Source organism: Rhea pennata, chromosome 8 (assembly GCF_028389875.1).
Source record: "Rhea pennata isolate bPtePen1 chromosome 8, bPtePen1.pri, whole genome shotgun sequence".
In the NCBI taxonomy this organism is placed as follows: Eukaryota; Metazoa; Chordata; class Aves; order Rheiformes; family Rheidae; genus Rhea; species Rhea pennata.
The window spans coordinates 3,114,511-3,133,017 of record NC_084670.1 but is presented as its reverse complement, the minus strand read 5'-3'; the positions used below and the strand labels follow the sequence as shown (position 1 = coordinate 3,133,017).

Sequence of the window (18,507 nt, the reverse complement as noted above, 5' to 3'; positions counted from 1 at the left end):
CTGCAATTTCACCTTGTTCAAACGTGATATGTAGTGTATAAAACCATCTCAAAGTTTCCAATATTGGATCTGTCTTTCCTTTTACAAACAAGTAAAGAGCTGATTGAAAATAGCAGCTGCAGATATCGATTACTGTTGATTAGCATCATATAAAAATTAAATCAGTCAATAAATGTAAGTAGATGTAAGTAGAACTGCTATGTGTTTTTTTTTTTAACCCTAACTATTAAAGGCCCAATACAGATCCCATCACAATCAATGAACAGATGCACAGTGGTTTATTTTGGCTGTGGATCAGTATCTAACAGCAGAGAAATTCTGTTCATTAATCTTATATTCAGAAATACTTTTTTCCACAGTCTTTTGGGGACAGTAAGAAAATATTGTTATCATTAAGTTGGGCTGATGCCAAAGTTGCAGTTCTGACAGAAAAATACATTAGAACTCAAAAGAACTATGAACATCTAAATTTAAAACCAGAAAGCTTGAAATGTATTTGTAACACAGTACAATTCTTCCATTTGTTTTCTTTTTGTCAGTGGAGTTGTGTGACGTGTTCAAAGCTTTCAAAATAAATTTAGGCACAAAAAATAGACAATTCCGTAAGTATAACAGATGTGCATAAACGACATGCTGAACTATTGGGCTTCAACTGTAGTTGATCGATGTTTAAATAAAACATGGCTAACACAATTTTAAAATGTTGCCAAAGTATTCTTCTACTTATAGATTTTAATCAAGATTAAAAGACATTAATAAAACAAGTGAAAGCAGTGTATCATGTTCTAAAATGCTCTCTCTGCTTTGGGTAACTAAACCATCACAAACAAATTATCCCTGCTAAGGAATCTAACCTTTGCATTTTCTTCTTCTGAAGTCAGTGAAAGACTCATGTACACAATGCAAAAGAAGTATCGCAGAAGAGTCTTTTTATTTGAAATTATGCATAAGTGTGTGGATAGTTCCCATAATGACTTAGATTTTAACAGCATTAGAATACAGTATTTGGGCAGTGACCAGCACAGGGAGCAGCAGCTACCCCTAACATTTCTTTAACATTAACATTTCTAATAAGAACATTTCCCACTATGTTAGCTATTATTTGTTAAGTTTGTGCCTTTACATTTCACATCCTTCCTTCCAGAAAATCTTGTGACTTCCCAAGACTGTGTTCCTTTTGTACTGTGACACTGATAGTTTAGAGAATATAGCACCACCTTATGCTCCTTGCAAGAATAACAGTTTAGTAAATGATTCCTAAAGCATTGTTAAACTCTTGCTTCCTGTTGATCATAACTTAACAAGGACTTTGTTCCTTGAGATGTTTTGCCTACTTATTTGGATTATTTAATGTCCCTATGTTAACAGCATCTATCACTTACGTGAATGCAAAACTGCAGGAAATTTTTATCTGTCGTGTGAAATAACACTAGAAAAATGGAAGATGAGCAAACAGGGCAAAACTGCTCTCTGTGGACCATGTAAAATCAGGATGATGCGTTATGCTACCCAAACTATTGGAGTACTGAGGCTGAAATAATTGTTGCTGTTCATTTGACATTTTGGACAGGACAGGGTGGTCTTACCATAGTAATAAAGTACTTTCAGATTAAGATAGTTCCCAGTTCTGTAAGAATTGAAATGCTCAGTATTTATTCATGGTAATGTTTTGTTAAAGATGATATATTTTATTCCTTTAGTGTGGAGTGTTTTTTTTTTTTGTTGTTTTTTTGTTTTTTTTTTTTTTTTTTTTTTTTTGAGTTTGTGTTGTTTTGGTGAAACTGGTAAAATAAAAGCAATTCTTAGGCAAAATGTAGAATCAAAGATCTATTTGTTACATTCTGCGGTGTCTGTCTGGTATGTCCAGGTATGCCAATACCTGGGATGATTTTCCTCAAGATACATCTTAAATATCAAGATACAAGCTTACGTATCATGAAGATGAATTCAGTAATGTTTGAATGGGAACTGCCAAGAGTTCCCATAGAAATCAGTGGCAAAACTGTGGCAGAGGACTGAAGGCTCTTAAACCCATGAGTTCCTGAGAAGTTTATATTCTTAAGAAATGAAGACTTCTGGATAAAGAAATATAGTTCTAAGTAAAGAAATCTAGAAGCTGTGTGTGTTACCAAGTGTGTTACTTGGCATCCCAGATATACTTGCACTAGCAAAGTCCAGTTCTTGCCTGACACCTTTAGGTCAGTGAGTGTAAAGCACTGTAAACTGAGGGTAAATGCTTTGTAATGAAAACTGATTTTTTAGCAGCATGGAAATAAATGTAGCGCTCTGATGAAGACCACTTGGCCTTAGAATGAGTTAGTGGTCATCCTTCCTTACTGGGAGTTACATGCAGCCACTCTCCCTTTTTTACAAACTTGTCTCTTAAATCTTCGTTAGTTTACTTGTTGTGCTGAACCCTAAGCAAAGATTCAGGCTCCTGAGCAGAGCTGTGTGCTGAGACTAATTTGAAAGATTCTGCCTGCTAAGCTGTGCTCAGAAACAGTATCTTCCATTGCTAGGAAAGTAACTAATGGATAGTAAATGTGAAAGTAAATATTAGTAATTAGTGGATTTAATCAAGGCCAGGGAAGCAAAGTCAAGAAAACCTTCCACTCCTCAAGGCATACAATATTCCTATAATGATTTTGTTTCTCTTTTGCAAAATGATATTAGATCATCGAATTAATACGTTTAAGAGAAAGATCTTTAATCTTGATCAAAGATCAAGACAACAACTAATATTTTCTTGGTTTCCAGGAATGGCATTGTGCACAGTCCAAAGGATGCTTCTACTTAGAAGATGATGGTGAAATCATTAATCACAAATACAAGTTGCATTTACCTCAGAGGTCTACCGTATGTATTACCGTCAAGCCTTTAAACCTTTGTCAGGTAGAAGGTAAACATACTTGGTTTTGTTTGGAGAATTTTCCTCTTTAAAAAAAATGCTTTTTCTCTCCTACTGACACATCTCACGCACATGCATGCACGCGCGCGCACACACATATGTGCACACATAAACACCTGCAGAGAACAGAAAGTCAGGACTGCTATGAAACTAACTATATACTGACCATACCTTCCCATACTAATGGAAAAGCAGAGAACTGTTTTTCCGTAAGTTATCAAAACTGTTATTTGTCACAATAGCTAGTTTAAAAAATTCAGCTAGATACTATAGCACTTTTCTCTGTTGACAGAGTCCTATTAAAGATATAACTTTCTTGTCAAACTACATTCTCTGCTTACTCTTCTTGTTCTCACTGCCTGAGCAGTGAAAATCAGTTAAGCCCATTATCTTTCTTCTCACAGTCAGCCAGCCTCTTAGATTCTTGGTGCTGCAGTGTCTGTTCCAGACACAAAGTGTTATTTATGTACTTCATTTTTGCTGAGTATTTTAAGATTATGGAGATACTACTTTTGACTGTATGTTTGTTAAGAGTTTCTTTTCCAAAATTTAAATGTTAGCACTATTTGCAGTATCTCTCTTTAAGGTGTTGATGTATTTTATGGGAACTAACAATACAAAACCTCTTGAGTATTACCTGAGAGATCTTGTACTCTATACAGCAAATGCTTTTGTATATACTTAGTGTGGGTTATGTTTTTTTAATTGACACTTCAATTATGAATCTTCTCTGAGGGTTTTATAGCTTAATATGCCTATTTTAATTTTTGTCTTAAAATTTTTGTCTCTGCATCTAATTCCTAGCATTAGATGCACCTGATATTGGTCAACCCTTGTGCTCCGTTTTCCCCAAAGCAGTAGGCTTTGTTCTCCCCAGTAATCTACCAAGGGGCTTTATCCTTTTGCTGCCTTGGAGATATTTTTCTCCACAAATAGGTTATTTTCCCTTTAATCCTGTGAAACAGAAGCTATTACATCCCAAAGGTGTTTTAGTATCATCTGGATTCGCTATTGTTCTGCCACAGATTATTCTGACTGAGGTTGAGAATAAAATCTTTTCTGCAAATAATTGACAGAAAGTAGTCATTTTCCACCTGATTAAATGGGAAGCTGATCAAGAGGACTTGTAATGAGATGGAAAAATGGTCTGAGACTAATAAATTTGAAAAACAGAATATCCCAGTGCTCTTCTAGTAGCTTTCCTGCCTTTTCTCTTTTTCCTCTTCTCTCTCCTTCTCCCCACTTAAGCTGTGCCTTGGGGACAGCTGCAGCATTGTCCAGACATTCTTTGTGCCTAAAAGAATCATTACTTGTATTTTGTAAACGTTGTTCATCTGTACAACATTACTGTGCTGTAAATAGAAATATCTTTACACTTTTTTTTTGCGAAGAGGAAGGCATAATACTGGTAGGTAAAGCAAAAATTTATCTGTTAGCGAGCAGTTACTCTTTTATGAAAGCTCAAATTTTTCTCTGAAGTTTTAATAAAGGCATATGTGATTTATATTGTGTGTAGCCACTGTTTAGCATCCTTGATTCACGCTGAATTTTTACCTGAAGAAAAACTATATCCTACATTTCATTTATAGTTTTGCTGTAGACTGATTAACTTGAAGACCCCTAAATAGCTCATTGATTGTTTACCTTCAGGGACTGAGCACCTACAAAAAACCCAGAGATTCAAATGGTATTTATGCAAAGTATTTAAGACCAGGCCACCAGTTCAATCCAACCTAAGACAAATAGAAAACAAATGGTGATGTCATGTGGAAGGATCTTGCTATTTAAAGTGATTGAAACTTCTCTTTCAGAGATTTACATCTTGAGAATGTTTTGCTTTTGAACATTATCTAGTTTTCCACTCAAGATGAGTTTAACAATGTTTTCTAGAATATTTTATAATATACTTTTGCTAGTATATTTAATTGCAAGTATCTAGGAATCTTAGTATAAAGAAAAGTAGTAAATAATGATGTTGTACTAATAGTAGAAAACAATGAAAATAGCTTCCCTAACTATCAAAAGGCTTAATATTTGAACTGTTAGTAGTAATCGTTATCTGTAAAACAGTTAAAAAACATGGAACAATTTATTTGATAGGTCTAACTAGGAAAGAAATCCTAATAACATATAATAGATTCTTCTTACATTAACAGGGACAAACGTTATAATTATAATAGAAAGATATACTTTGGTATTCTAAGAAAAAAATTATGCAATTATTATTTTTTTTAATTTATTTTTAGGAAAATCTTGTCCTTGGTTGTCAGTGGATACAGCTTTGTATGTTCTGAAGGAGAATGAAAGCCAAGAAAATCTACAGCTTGTGAGCTTTACTGAACAACAAAATAAAGAGGCTAGATATTATCGTTTTGTTTCTATGTTAATTTTTATACTTAACTGTATGTGTAAGTGCTATATGAGTGAGTTTCCATGTGTTTGGAAGAAATTCAAATGGTACCTATTCAGACTAGAGAGAAAGAACATTTGTTCTACATGTATTCCCTTTCAAAACTATCAGAACTTCTGCAAAGTCAGAAGATTTAAAGACTGTCTTAGTTATGCCCTTTGGATGGAGTGAATTGCAAGCCACATATCTGGAAATATAATGAAATTCCTGTGAGGGCTATAATTGCAAGTGATGTGTTGACAAATATGTATTGAGTTCCTGATTATTCATGTAGATACTCTAATACCTCTAGAAATTTGGTGGAAACTCATCTGTATTCCAGTATTCTAGAAATTCAAAGGCCACATTTGCTAAAACTTCCTTTAAGTTTCTTTCTCCCTGCCATATATATAGTTTTAAACTTAATTGTGCACTGAATATTCTTATCCTATTGCATAAGTAAGGGAGGAGAAATTGCAGCATTAAGATATTTCCCGCTTCCAAGCTGCAGGGAACTCAGCTTTCCTATAAAACCCTAAGTCACTTGTGAATTTTTACATACAAAGTTTCTGTTGCAAATTGAACTGAGTTGCTAAATCAGGGAGGGAATGCAAAACTCAGTGGGTTTTGTTAGCCTGCTTCCGGCTGACTTTGGTTTTGAGTTTAAGATTAAAAAGTTACAAATCTGAAAAATGGCAGCAGTGTCATTGTGTAGTTACAATAATGAATGTTCTTCCGTCATCTCTGGTCCTATATATATTTTTAATTGCTATTGCAAGTGAGATTTGCACTAGGAGATTTTGTGTCTTTAAAATGACATCATGCAGCATCTTTCTGCAGACCTGTTTCCTTTAAGGAAAGAATCTAACATTACTAGTATTTTCAAGGAATTCATCACTTTTGTATGACTACTGTTAATAAAGGAAGACATAATTTGAGCAATAGAATCATAGAATCAGTAAGGTTGGAAAGGACCTCTGGAGATCATCTAGTCCAACTTAAGAGCTTTCTGTCTTCCTTTAAGAATAGATGTTTGGATGGAAAGGGGAGCTTGGATCAGGAGTTTACTGGCTACTCCCATTCACAACAGGCTGTAGACTGAAGAAGGTAAAAACCCAAGTTGCTGGAGAAGCAAAACTGGTGTATAGAGGTGAAGATGGAGAGCTGGCTCTTACCAAGGAGTTCCGGTGAGTCATGTTCCCAGATAGACGTGGTGACTCTTGCAAAAGTACGTGCTTTGAATAACATTGCCAGTAGCTATATGTTACTAAACTGGCTTTTGTACAGAATATTCTGAAATAGGTTGAATAGCTATCAACAGTATTACGAGACAGAGGAAGAAATAGATGTATTTGGAAATAATTTGCCTTTTTCATCTTTTAGAGCAGCTTTATTGGATGTATTTGAAACCATTGATTTAGATGGGAATGGCCTTCTGAATTTGGAAGAGTATAATTTCTTTGAACTGAGGACTAGTGGTGAGAAATGTGATGAGGAAGCCTGGGCTGTGTGTAAGGGTAAGTTTTTTGCTGTGCTCGATACAGCTAAGTAGGACTATAAAACTAATTGCAAGTAGTTTTTTATAGCACCAGACAGTATATACAGCATAGAAACACTGCATATATTGTAGCCTATACCAAGAACATGTCATTGTTCTCTTCTCCATGTTTTGTTTTTGCTTTTTATCCTTTCCCAAGCCCTTCTCCTTTGTTTTGCTTCATTCTGGTTTGTGTGCCACTGACCTTTTGTTGAAAAAGTTTTTATTGCTAATTGCAAAGTTTTAAAAGTTTTGTAGCTGAAAGACATGTTACAACTGTAGCTTTCTAATCATGGATCATGCAGTGAATTTATCTGTAACGGTTTTTCACTAAATCAATTTCTTTTCTGCAGATTCAGGTTATACTGCTTTCATGTTTCACAAGGTGTTGAGAGGGGCCAGTTAATCAGTGTGTATATGATACCTTAAAACAAAGGCATTGAGAGGGGCCAGTTAATCAGTGTGTATATGATACCTTAAAACAAAGGCATCTCGAGCTTATTATGATTGTTTAGGAGATTAAACATTAGAAAATACGTATTGCAACCATATTTCTTCGGATGCAAGCATTTTTTCATTAGAAATCTGCCTTTTGAAGGTTCATATACAGTGCATCAGTTTACCCAAATTGCCCTGTATGAAGCTATGAGGTTCTGAGACTTCTTGAGTGAGACCAGGAAGCTGACAGATAGGACTCTTTCAGATTTTTTTTTTTTTTATCTGCAGGTATGTGTCTCAGTGTCACTGGACATCCTGCCAGCTTGCACGAGCAGTATTGGGCCCCAAACATCAATTTTGAAGAAAAAAGGAATCCGTGGTCTTTGCTTTTACCCTACAAAGGCCTTGAATACACATTTCTATCTCATAAGCATGCTAGGAGAATATAACCACAACTGACTGTAAGATGCTCTGATAATACAATGCATGAAAGCAGTGGTTTCCAAGCATTGGCAGTTTATACGAAGTCAGTGGTCAAAATGGAAATTTGGAAGCTCTTGTGTGAAAATTAGAAATTTCTATATGAAACATTTTTCCTGAAGCCCATGTCTGAAATGTCAATGTGGCATATCATCATATATCAGCCCATGTAATCTGTTAGCTGTAATTCTTTTGTAGGCTATGACACATTGCTTAATTTGGACCAAAATACTTGACGTTTTTCAAGTGCTGTCAAATATATCTCCCCAAAATACTGTAAGATATTGAAGTTTTTTCCTAAATAATGGAAAAAATATACAAAAAGTGCTTTCATGTAAATCAGTTTTTCTTCTCCTCTTTCATCTCTGGAAATGCTGTTTTACATTTTGTAACTTTATATATGCCTCTGTGCACCAGTGTCAATATGAGTAGGAGGGGTGGGTGCGTGTGAAGTGTGTAAGAGAGGAAAGAAGAGAATATGGTGAATGTATTGCCAGGTCATTAATCAGTTGAAGGGTTCAGACAAATATCATAAATCTTGACACCAAAGTTCAAGCCATTTATAATAGCATAGTACCCTTAGATAGATTTATTAAATTGGCAATCCCTTTTTAATAAAATATAGTAAAGATTTAGCATTGTTATGAAGATGAGTAAACCATTTTTAAAAATCTCTGACATGAGGACATTTCAATTATGTGTTTGCTGACATTAGAGTGGTCAATCTGCCGTATTCTATCAAGAGAGAGGTGTTAGGATTATTGGCGTTTATTGCTTTTTAGGAACTAAGTAAATCATTTCTGTACCAAAGACCCAAGCACTAAAGGTGCTGGCACCACCAGACTTTCCTTTCCTATTCCTAATATTCCCTATTCTGAAAATCTCAAACACAGCAGATATTACTAGGGGAAAGAAAAAACCAGCCTCGCCCACTTTTTGGTCATATTGGGGGTCAGCTATCTCTACTCATTCTCTAAAATCCATGGGAAAGCTCTGCAAAGAGCCCATACCTAGTCAAGGGCACTCTTTACCACATAATGTTTCAAGAGCCTGAGGCTATTAGATTGCCCCATCTTGTAAGCCTCATTGACACAAGTAGGAGTTTGGCTTAGGGAGGACAAAGAGGATTTACAGAGAGAATAGACGTTTAAGTGCTACTTTTTATTTCTTTTTAAACAGAGAATTTTGACATGAAGAAGAATGAACTAACAAGACAGGGATTTATGGATCTGAATCTCATGGAAGCCAATGACCGTGAAGGGGATCCTAGTGACCTTTGGGTCACTTTATTGTCACTGGGCTACAATAAAGCATTAGAAATGATAGAGGTATGAAAGCTGTATAACAAAAGTAATTGCTTCCTGTATAACTTGCTGCCCATGTTTAATTTTCAGTAGGCCAATGACCCAGGTCAAATACTGCTAATACATATGACTGTCAGGCCTGGCATTTCATTTCTTAGGCTAACACTATCATTTTTCAGAGAGAGAATATGACTTTTGCCTTATAGAGGAAGTCAGTCTTTTATAGGGTTGTGAAGGAAAGAATCCTAGGTTATACCTGTTGAAAGACTTTACGCATGTGCATTGCTGGTGAGAGGTGATAAAAGGTGGTGATGGTAAACTGTGACCTATCAGCAGACCTACAGAATGCACAACATGCTCTGTCCAGGTTTGTTTAAAAAAATTTTTGTGGCCTAAGCCACAAAGGAAGCCATTAATCACAGTATGACAGAAAAGTATCCCAAAATGCAGATGAATTGTTGCTACTTTGACTAATTTTAAAATTAATGCAGAAATGCCATTCTAGCCACTTTGTGGCTAGAATGAATTTAGAAGATGGAGTTTAGATTTAGATTTGTAGTGTGTTGCATTGAACAGGATAAGACTGCTTTTTTAGCATGATTCAGAGTTAATAATTTTCAGATTTGGCTATTCCTGTTACTGTTGTTCCTCACAAAAGTGTCCAAATTTCAATGAGAATTTTAGGTGGCAACCTTTTCACTTTGTAGGGCCAGGGATTATTTCTCTGATGTTTCTGTGTGCTTATAGTTTTTTTACAGAACTACTATTAAGGTTGGTGTTAGTAGTTCTCATGCTGTCAGTTTGCAGATCCATCACAGAATTTCCAGAGGATATTTTTAACAAAGAGGAAAAAAAAAATTACAGAAAATTAATAAAAACTTGATTAAAAAATAATTTAAAAACTACTCATTAAATATGAATTTAATCATTTAATTTTTATTCATAAGAAAAGCTGATTTGTTGGTGTTATCTATTATAGTCTACATATTATTTTCTTTAACTTTTGTTAAACTAAAGCAACTTGGGACTATGTAGTTATATAATCACCATGTAGTTATGTAATCACAAAATAAATTAGCCTAAAAACAATTTATAAGACCCAAAAATATGTGATTAGTGGTGGAAAGACTTCAGCTGACTGCTCAGTGAAAATCTTGAGAACATGATAATGGTATCTTAATGAGTAGTTTTTTCTTCTTTTTCTGTGAGTAGGATTAGCAGAGCAGCTACAGAACTGTCTTTCTGCACTTTAGACATAAGAGGGAGCTATCCTCTAAGAAAGAAGGTTTTGAGGAGGTTTTTATCACATCTTTTAGAAATTTCTTACAGGTATTTTCTGCCTTATATTAGCTTTGGTTTATGGTTGTAGTCTTTACTTTCCAAAGACAAATACTGCTCCTTTATGTGCGTTAGTCATGAATCTAAAATTTATATCTGCTTATGAATATCACTTAACCTTTTAATTTCTGGGTTTCCAGAGATTCAGACTTGATATTTCAGGAGTATTGAACCTAATAAATTAAAGGTACAATTGAAAAAGTATAATCCTAGTGTATTCCAACCGCTGTTTGAAAGAAACAGAGGTGCTCTTAATGAACGTGCAGGCTCCTAGTTGTCACACATACTAGTCCTAGCTAAGAAATTGTAAGAGCAGAGTGCTTCCAGATGCAAGACTATAGATATTTTAAATCTGTATGAAATGGCACAATTAGCAAGAGTTTGGCAGGTAAGGGAAACAGCTTTATTTCAGATGTTGAGATAGATTTATACATCTCCCTAATTCCTGTATGTTTTGTTATCTAAGAGAGAGTTTGTCATGTTAGAGTGGGATGCACCAAGCTGCACATCAAACATACTATGACTATCATGAAGATAACTGATTAGTCTTGATCTCTGGTTTGTTTTAAAAAATAGCCGCAGCTCTCAGGTTTTTAATATTCAGCAACATACACTTGGTTAATTCCATTTCAGAGCAGCTATGAAACTATTTAGGAGCTGTGGATAAAAATCTGAGTGGAATAAACCAGAAAAAAAGTAGTGATACAAAACCTTTTTTTGTCCTCTGTTACAGGCATGCCCCTTTGTCATTGACATCTATGCAGAAAAATGCAAACCCAGAATTAAAGCCATATACCTAGAGGCAGGTGGCTGGCAACTCAACAGGGCCATTTGCAAGTCTGTTGTTAATAAAGGAGAAGCCAAAGTAATGGATGGTTGTGAAGACATAATTGTTTATACCTATAAAACGGATATACGAATCACTTCTGTTATTGAAAATAAGGTATTGGATCGTGTTTCTCAAACATATTTTGTGTTAATATCTGTAATTGCTATTCCCTTCTTTCTTCACTTTTGAGAGTTACATACCAAGTTTCTATATCTGATTTATTTAGAAAAAAAAATTTGTGAATCAGGCTTCTTTTTTCTAAGTAAATTAAGCCTGATTCACAGTTCATTGAAAATATAACCTACAGACTTCAAAAGAGACTGGATCAGTTTTCTTGGAAGAGTTTATTATAATGAGGCAAGCAATTTTTAATAACACATAGAAGCTGACTATTTGCCTTTTTCAAAACAGTGAAAATTTGGAATGTAATGATTATAAATATAATATGTTTGTAATAAGAGGACATAACTACTAAAACCATGAAATACAATTACAGAAAGAGCAAAGTCTACAATATTTTTACTATTTAGTATTTTCAGTGTTTACTTTCGTAGGAAAGTAAAAGAACAGTGTGTGCACAGACTGTGTTTTAGAAGCTTATTATGGATGATGTGTCAATCTGATAGTTTTACAGGTCTACTTAATTACTAATCCAAGCTAATGAATATAAATCCGTGCAAAGGTGGTTGATGAAATTCTGTAGGAGATTTTTAAACCTTTTTGCCTAGATTCTAATGAATGTTCTATTCATTCTCAGTTTCATTTATGTCAGGAACACTAAGTAAGTAAATGTAGCTCAGTAAGATGCTAAACTTAAGATGCTTTAAATCTTACAGGCTCACTGCAATAAGTGTATTTTTAAATGGACAAACATGCAAAAGGGGTGGATTGGTGGACTAATATTAGGACTGACTGTCGAGACTCCTTGGAACACAGGTTTCGATATGCACTTCGCCCTTTAGTGTAGATACACTAGAGTTATTTATATGTTTGGGTATATGTCAGAGAAGGAGGCAAGTTCTGTACTGAGACAACTGGATGCTATCTGATTAAAATTACTGACCACTGCCATTTACACTATTCTGGGTTTCATAAATAGTTCTGCTCTCTATTGAAGCAAATAGTTGCCCTTTCCTGAAAATGCAATTAGAATTTTTAGGCTAGTGGTCTTTTTGTATTGTAAAAGTCTAAGGGAAAAAAGTAATAAAAATGCAATTTTATACATCTCTCTTCCTCTAAGCTTCCCACAGTGCAACTAGCTTGCTGCAAGCACCACAAGAACCAGCTTCAGTTCTGTACAGATAATTCTTTTGTTTGCCTTTATCTCACTGCCATGTAGAAATGTAGACTTCACCAAACTAATGCCAAAGCAGATAGGGCATCACAGCAATAATGATAAGTTTAATGCTAGATTGTGTTTACATTTTTGCAACCATACAATACTTCAACAGTTCAGATTTTTGAAAAAAAGAATAGCCTTACAAGGTCAGATAAAAAAATGCATCTGGTCTCAGTATCCTTCCTCCAGAAACGACCAGTAAGAGATGTTACAAAATTGAGTACAAAAATTGGGCAAGCACTCAGTGATACTTCTGTAGATCACTGTCCTAGTCCCTAGTGATTTGCAGCTCAAGGACTACTTGATGCAGAAATAGTTTCTTTGTACTTAAAAAACTCAAAGTATTTGTCTGTATGAATTTGTCCAGTCACCTTTTGAAACAATGTCAACTTTTAGCATCTGTAGCATTCTATGGCAGATAGTTTTCTTACTGAATTATGTTCTCAAGTTCCACCTTCAGAAGGGCTTAAGTTATTTCAACAAATCTTAGATGACTTTTGACAATGGATCTAGGCTCTGATGATAGCAAGTAGCAAAGTCAGAGGAAGTAGGGGGAATGTGAAGTTGTTACAAGAATAACTGCTTAACTATTAAGACTAATGGGCTCCCCATGTTTTTTCACTTTCAGTCTGAAAACAAAGTGATTATTCATGTCAATAATGAGCAGAGTAAGAACTGTCTAAGTAATAGGGGACTCACCGTTTTTGCTGTTGAAGTGGCACCAAAATCCATGATGGTAAGATTTTTATTGTTTAATTAATTTGAAATCTAAGCAAAAAGAAAAAAGATGTGGCATCTTTACAGTTTCCTTTTACAAGTCTTTTGTCATAATAATGAGAGTATGGAAAGTGGAGAAGTCTATCTTCATCACCTGCACAGTTAAGAGATATATCTTGATATTTCAAAACTGAACACATACTTGATGTATCTGTTTCCATGTGCAGATAGCTAAAAAAGTGCATAGCTGTTCAGTTTTTCATACATGTCTTTCATTTGTCCATTCTGTCTATTTATCATTTATTAATATTTTTAAATTTTCTTTTTTTGTTAACTTAAGTTTTAATCTGATGTATAGATGCTGTGAGGAACAGACCAAGTGTGTGCTAGTCATGAACAAAAATACATATGTTGAACTCCTTATGCACAATGTGGTTTACAGCTAGTGATTAAAAAAAAAAAAAAAAAAAAAAAAAAAACTTGATTTGTGAAGTATGTTTAGCCACAGAGCAGTTTGATCCTGATTGCAGAATTGGACAGGTTTTAGTGAGAATTCTAAGTGAGGGTTCTAAGGTAAAGAATGATACTGAAATTGCATTACAAATACAGGTTCAAACTGCTGCCATGATGTGGGTACATTCAGACCCATTGTAAACAGAAGCAGTCCTGTGAGACTGGCAGGACTGAGCAGTATTCTAATATTGCTGCTGACACTTTAGTTATCTAAAATTAGATCTCATAAAGTGTTTTATTAATTTTTCACTTCTGCTTCTCTCAGTGTGAATTGCAGGCTCAGTCTCTCTTTTGGATTTTTTGCTGTAATGCAATCAACATTTAATGCAATTAAATTCATTATTAAGTATTGAATACTAGTTGTCATTATAGATGCTGAATGTTCATCTTTATATCTTAGTGATAAAAGTGCTGAAACGGTTAATTTTGCCTAAATAGCACTTAAAGTAACATATACACGGTTCTCCAATAAACTATTTCACTAACATTTTCTCTCTTATGTTCAGGTTTCTCAACATGTGATGCCACTGAATGAGCAGGAAGAATGGCTTTATAATTGTGTGCATTCCCTCTTACGTTAAACATTCTAGCTGGAGAGCTGTTTTTTGGTAGCGTTCAAACTAAACCAGGATTTCTTTTCTCGAGTTCTAGATAATTTCCAGGCTTGTCCTCACCCAAAAGCTGGCACCAACTCCCAGAGTTTCATTTGTTAAAACCAGAGAATCATGTATCTACTTACTTATTTTTGATCTTACACTTCTGCTAGCATCTTTTAGGAAACTGCAAGGTCTGATGTTCAGCTATCTTAACAGTTTAAGGGAATTAGAAATATAAAAGCTTTCACTTTCACAAGCTAAAGGGAGAAATGTTTTCCCTGTAGAAGAAACCATGAAAACATAAACTTGCAGGCAGATGTGAGAGGAATAATTCCCTGTCTGCATAACAAATGAATGTACACGTGCATACTTTATATGAGTTGAATCATATTTTGAACATCTTCCAAATAATCCTTTTCCTCCATTCTCCTCCAAAGCTTTATTTGGTCATGTGCATTATGTAGTCAGGAATTTACACATGAACATCTGCAAATTACTTTTTCTCTGACTAGCCTGGCAGTTCGCCTTCCTACTTAACAACCTTGAAGCTGACTGGAGAAGAAACTGCATATATTTCATCTCCTTGAATGTCCCATCACTCTTTTAGACCTACCATTGCACTAGGCAGAACATACACAGTTTTAGCTATTTTTTTCATTTATGCTCTTGGCAAAAATATTTTTTTCTTTTTTTCCACTGCTCAGTATTTAGTGTCCCCTAAATTCTATTACTGCCACAGAGTTACTTTTTTTATTTTTTTTAATTATCATTCTTCAGTTTCAACCCCCAACTGCTTTCCTTTTCAATATGCCCGAAATTTTGTAAACAACATTTCTTTTTACTTTTCGGATATCCAGTCAGTTTCCTTCAATGCTTTCTCTTTTCAACAGTGCAATCACCTGTCGGTGCTGTGTTCTTTGCTGCTTGCTACTTCCTATCTTCAGGGAAGATTGCTCTGATTTTTCCTAACAGACTTTTTGTGTTCTCTGCCTAGTCCTCTCCCCGTTCAGCTTTCATTATCTGTTTCACATTGTTGTCTTTATGTTTCTTCTCCCCCCCCACCGCAAACAGCCTAATTGAATATTTTTTCTGTTCTTTTTGTACCATGTGGAATTCAATCAAATACTACTTTGAAGCCCACCATTTTGAAATCTGAACCTTATCCATTTGATTTGTGTTTTTTCTCATCAAGATGATAGAAATTTGAGGGACTGGTCCTTGCTTTTCTGTGTGTTTTGAAGTGCCAACAGTAACATTGTCATCGCAGAAAAAAATCATGATCATTGCAATTTTTTGATACTATATAACCTGATAATTAAAATTTTAAGACTTTAAAATTTTAAGACTATATATTCGGAGGGAGAGGGGTGGCTATTCTAGGTTGCTGAGTGTGCATGAAGGAGATTCGATGATAAAAAATACTGCTGAATGTGTCATTGGAAATGAAGACTGCAGTACTTAGGTAAAAGCTAAACTACTACTGCCAAGAGATTACAGTGCCAGTTACTTCAGTTTCTTAATATTTGTTTCTAGAGTAATGCTCATGGAGTTAATGAAAACAACTCATCCCTGTGTTCTGGGGAGGAATATTATTTCCTGTTCACAAATCAAAATTGACATTTAAACAAGCGCTGATAAAATAAGTCTATTAGATTTGTTATTATAAAATGTATTAATCTTTCAATCACTATAATCAGAATTCTAACTTCTGTACAAAAACTGAAGTTTGACTCTATATCTGTATTTAAATACATAAATGTAAGAGTACAGATATTTGAAAATGTTGAGCATTAGCAATAAGGAAAATTCTAAGGGATTAAATCCACATAGACTGAAGATATAGACTGAATTAGACTGAATTTGGACTCCATCTATGTGATTGCAGAAAAATATTCCCCTACTTAACTGTCAAAAGTCAGCCTCTGACGTATAAACATGTATAGGAATAATATGCGAAATCCTTTGATCAAGTAGACTATTCAGCAAGTATTCTCTCACAAAATACATTTGGAATGAAAACTTACAGAGAAACAATAAAAATTATTGATGTTCAGTAATACAACTGATAGTAATAAGATAATTGTGTTTCTATAAGGGCTAGCTTCCCTAAATATGCTTTATTTTCTGTATTATGTGTTCCATCTTATGTTTGAATTGCTTCACTGAGAAGAAATTTGTTTTCTTAAATTGATCTGATGGGTTACTAATGCAACTCTCCTGTGTTTTTTACCTGGGGTACTTGATTTTATTTTGCCATCCGATAAAGATTTTTTTACTTTTTGATTTTTTTAATTATTTGTTTATAATACTCATTTTGCACTTGTTCTGAATAATTTACCGCTGTTTTTATATGCCTTTGTGTAAGATAAAAGTCTGGGCTTTCACATATGATAAGGAAATAACATTCTCTGAGGAAGATGCAAGGTTTGTTTTGGGCTCTTGACTATTAACAGAAATAAACTACTTCCAGAGTAGCTGAAATAAGGAGGTTAAAGTCCATCTGGTATAAACTGCAGCAGAAATGAGAAAGAACTTTGAGACACCAAACATACTCAACCTGTTACGCTTTTCTAGTTCTTCTAAATGTCTGTTACCATAAAAAATGATGACCCTGGTCAGTGGATGCTTAAAAAGTGTCTGAGTTTAAAATAGGCAGTGAGGGTAGCAAGTAGTCCTGAAAAGCTATATTTATCTGCCAGCGACTCCTGCACTCTCTGCTGTTACTGTGTTGTAATTGAATACTGGGCAAGTAAATGTCAGTTACAAAATGAGAGCACGGCTGGAGGCCCGCTGTGATTTACACACTCCAGGAACCCATGCTCAGGCAGCTCTAACCGGTGATCTGTCTCTTTTTCCTTAGCCAGTACAACAGATAACAGTTGTTTGTTTTCAGAGTTGTTTAAAAAAAGTTGAAGTTGTATTAGCAGAGTCCACAGATATTTGGTAACTTCTAGCTGAAAAGTTAATGTGGCTATAGAGAACTGTGAAACGCTGCCTTGGGGCAGCATTTCTGATGGGAGGATACATCACAATTTCCTAGTTTAATCTCTAAGAAAGAGCTGGGAAATAATGAGACATACAGGAGATAGGAATACAAAGTGAATGCTTCATTACTTTTGGTTATGAAATCTGTCTTGGTGTCAGGAATTCTTTAGGAAAACTTAAAAATGAAAGAAATTTGTAGCTGAGAAATAATTACATATGAAAAGACTTGGTTTTGCTGCAGTTAGGGTCTGGTAAAATACAACACAGAGCAATAGAGAATGACGTGATTTTTATTTTCTGATCTTGTTCTCCCAGCTGCTAAGAAGAGTTTCATGGTGTGACTTTAAATGGGAGCATGGGCTAGCTTTCTTCTCTGCGGTAGGTTCTGCCTTCCTTGCCAAGGAGGAGGAGGTGGGAACAGAGATCTCTGTCCTACGTGCAGAGCGTTTTCCAGTTTGCTTTAGCTCTGTGTACCTGCCTCACTGAATAGGGCCATTGTAAGTGTGCTGGTTTCAGTATGAGGGAAGCAGTGCTGGAGGAGAGAGGCGATAACTGCTGTCTGTATCAGCAATTTTTTAGCCCTCATCTGTGAGATGGACTTAATAAAACTCCTTCAAAAGAAAAAAAAAAAAAAAAAAAAAAAAAAGCTTGAGAATTAAGAGTCAGAGTTGTGGAATGACAAAAGAAGCAGTGGACTCAAGAAAGAAACTGGCGTTATGGCCATTAAAATCTGCTGTTTATCTTTCCACTCTGATTGTTCCAGTGGGCTAAAAACCTTACGAATTTCTTAGGTAAAACATTCTCCCACAGATACCTTGGTGTTTCTGTTACCCATAGGTCATGTGGATTTATTTTGTTACATAGTGCTTATTGTTTTTATTTGTGTAGTTTTTACCTGTAGCCTTCAAAGAGTGCTTTACTCTTGGAAAAGCTGAAAGCATTCAGAGAAAATTCAGGTATTGCACCGTCCTTAGGCCTCCGAGGTCTCACGTGGCTCTTCACCACCTTTTTTTACTGGGCTATATGCTTTGCAGTATTCCGGCTCCCCATTCCTTTGCTGGATACTGTTATTTAAACCATGTAGGCAAATCCTATTGCATATGTTTTAATATGTGACTCTGTGTTTTTAGGAAC

General features: G+C 35.0%; 1 protein-coding gene across 5 annotated transcripts in view; it reads left to right on the top strand.

Moving 5' to 3' along the window:
• The window catches only part of EFCAB7 (EF-hand calcium binding domain 7), a 30,361-nt gene extending 13,536 nt beyond the window's left edge, over positions 1-16,825 (top strand). For 4 of the 5 annotated variants that reach the window (XM_062581509.1, XM_062581506.1, XM_062581507.1 and 1 more), the window contains 8 exons: positions 2,758-2,899; positions 5,155-5,264; positions 6,327-6,484; positions 6,681-6,814; positions 8,932-9,080; positions 11,128-11,337; positions 13,191-13,298; positions 14,299-16,825. In XM_062581509.1, coding sequence (XP_062437493.1) covers positions 2,758-2,899; positions 5,155-5,264; positions 6,327-6,484; positions 6,681-6,814; positions 8,932-9,080; positions 11,128-11,337; positions 13,191-13,298; positions 14,299-14,373 — 1,086 coding nt within the window. In that variant the 3' untranslated portion in view covers positions 14,374-16,825. The remainder of the gene's footprint in view (positions 1-2,757; positions 2,900-5,154; positions 5,265-6,326; positions 6,485-6,680; positions 6,815-8,931; positions 9,081-11,127; positions 11,338-13,190; positions 13,299-14,298) is intronic. The other variant, XM_062581510.1, reaches the window with a different exon arrangement.
• The last annotated feature ends 1,682 nt before the right edge of the window (positions 16,826-18,507 follow it).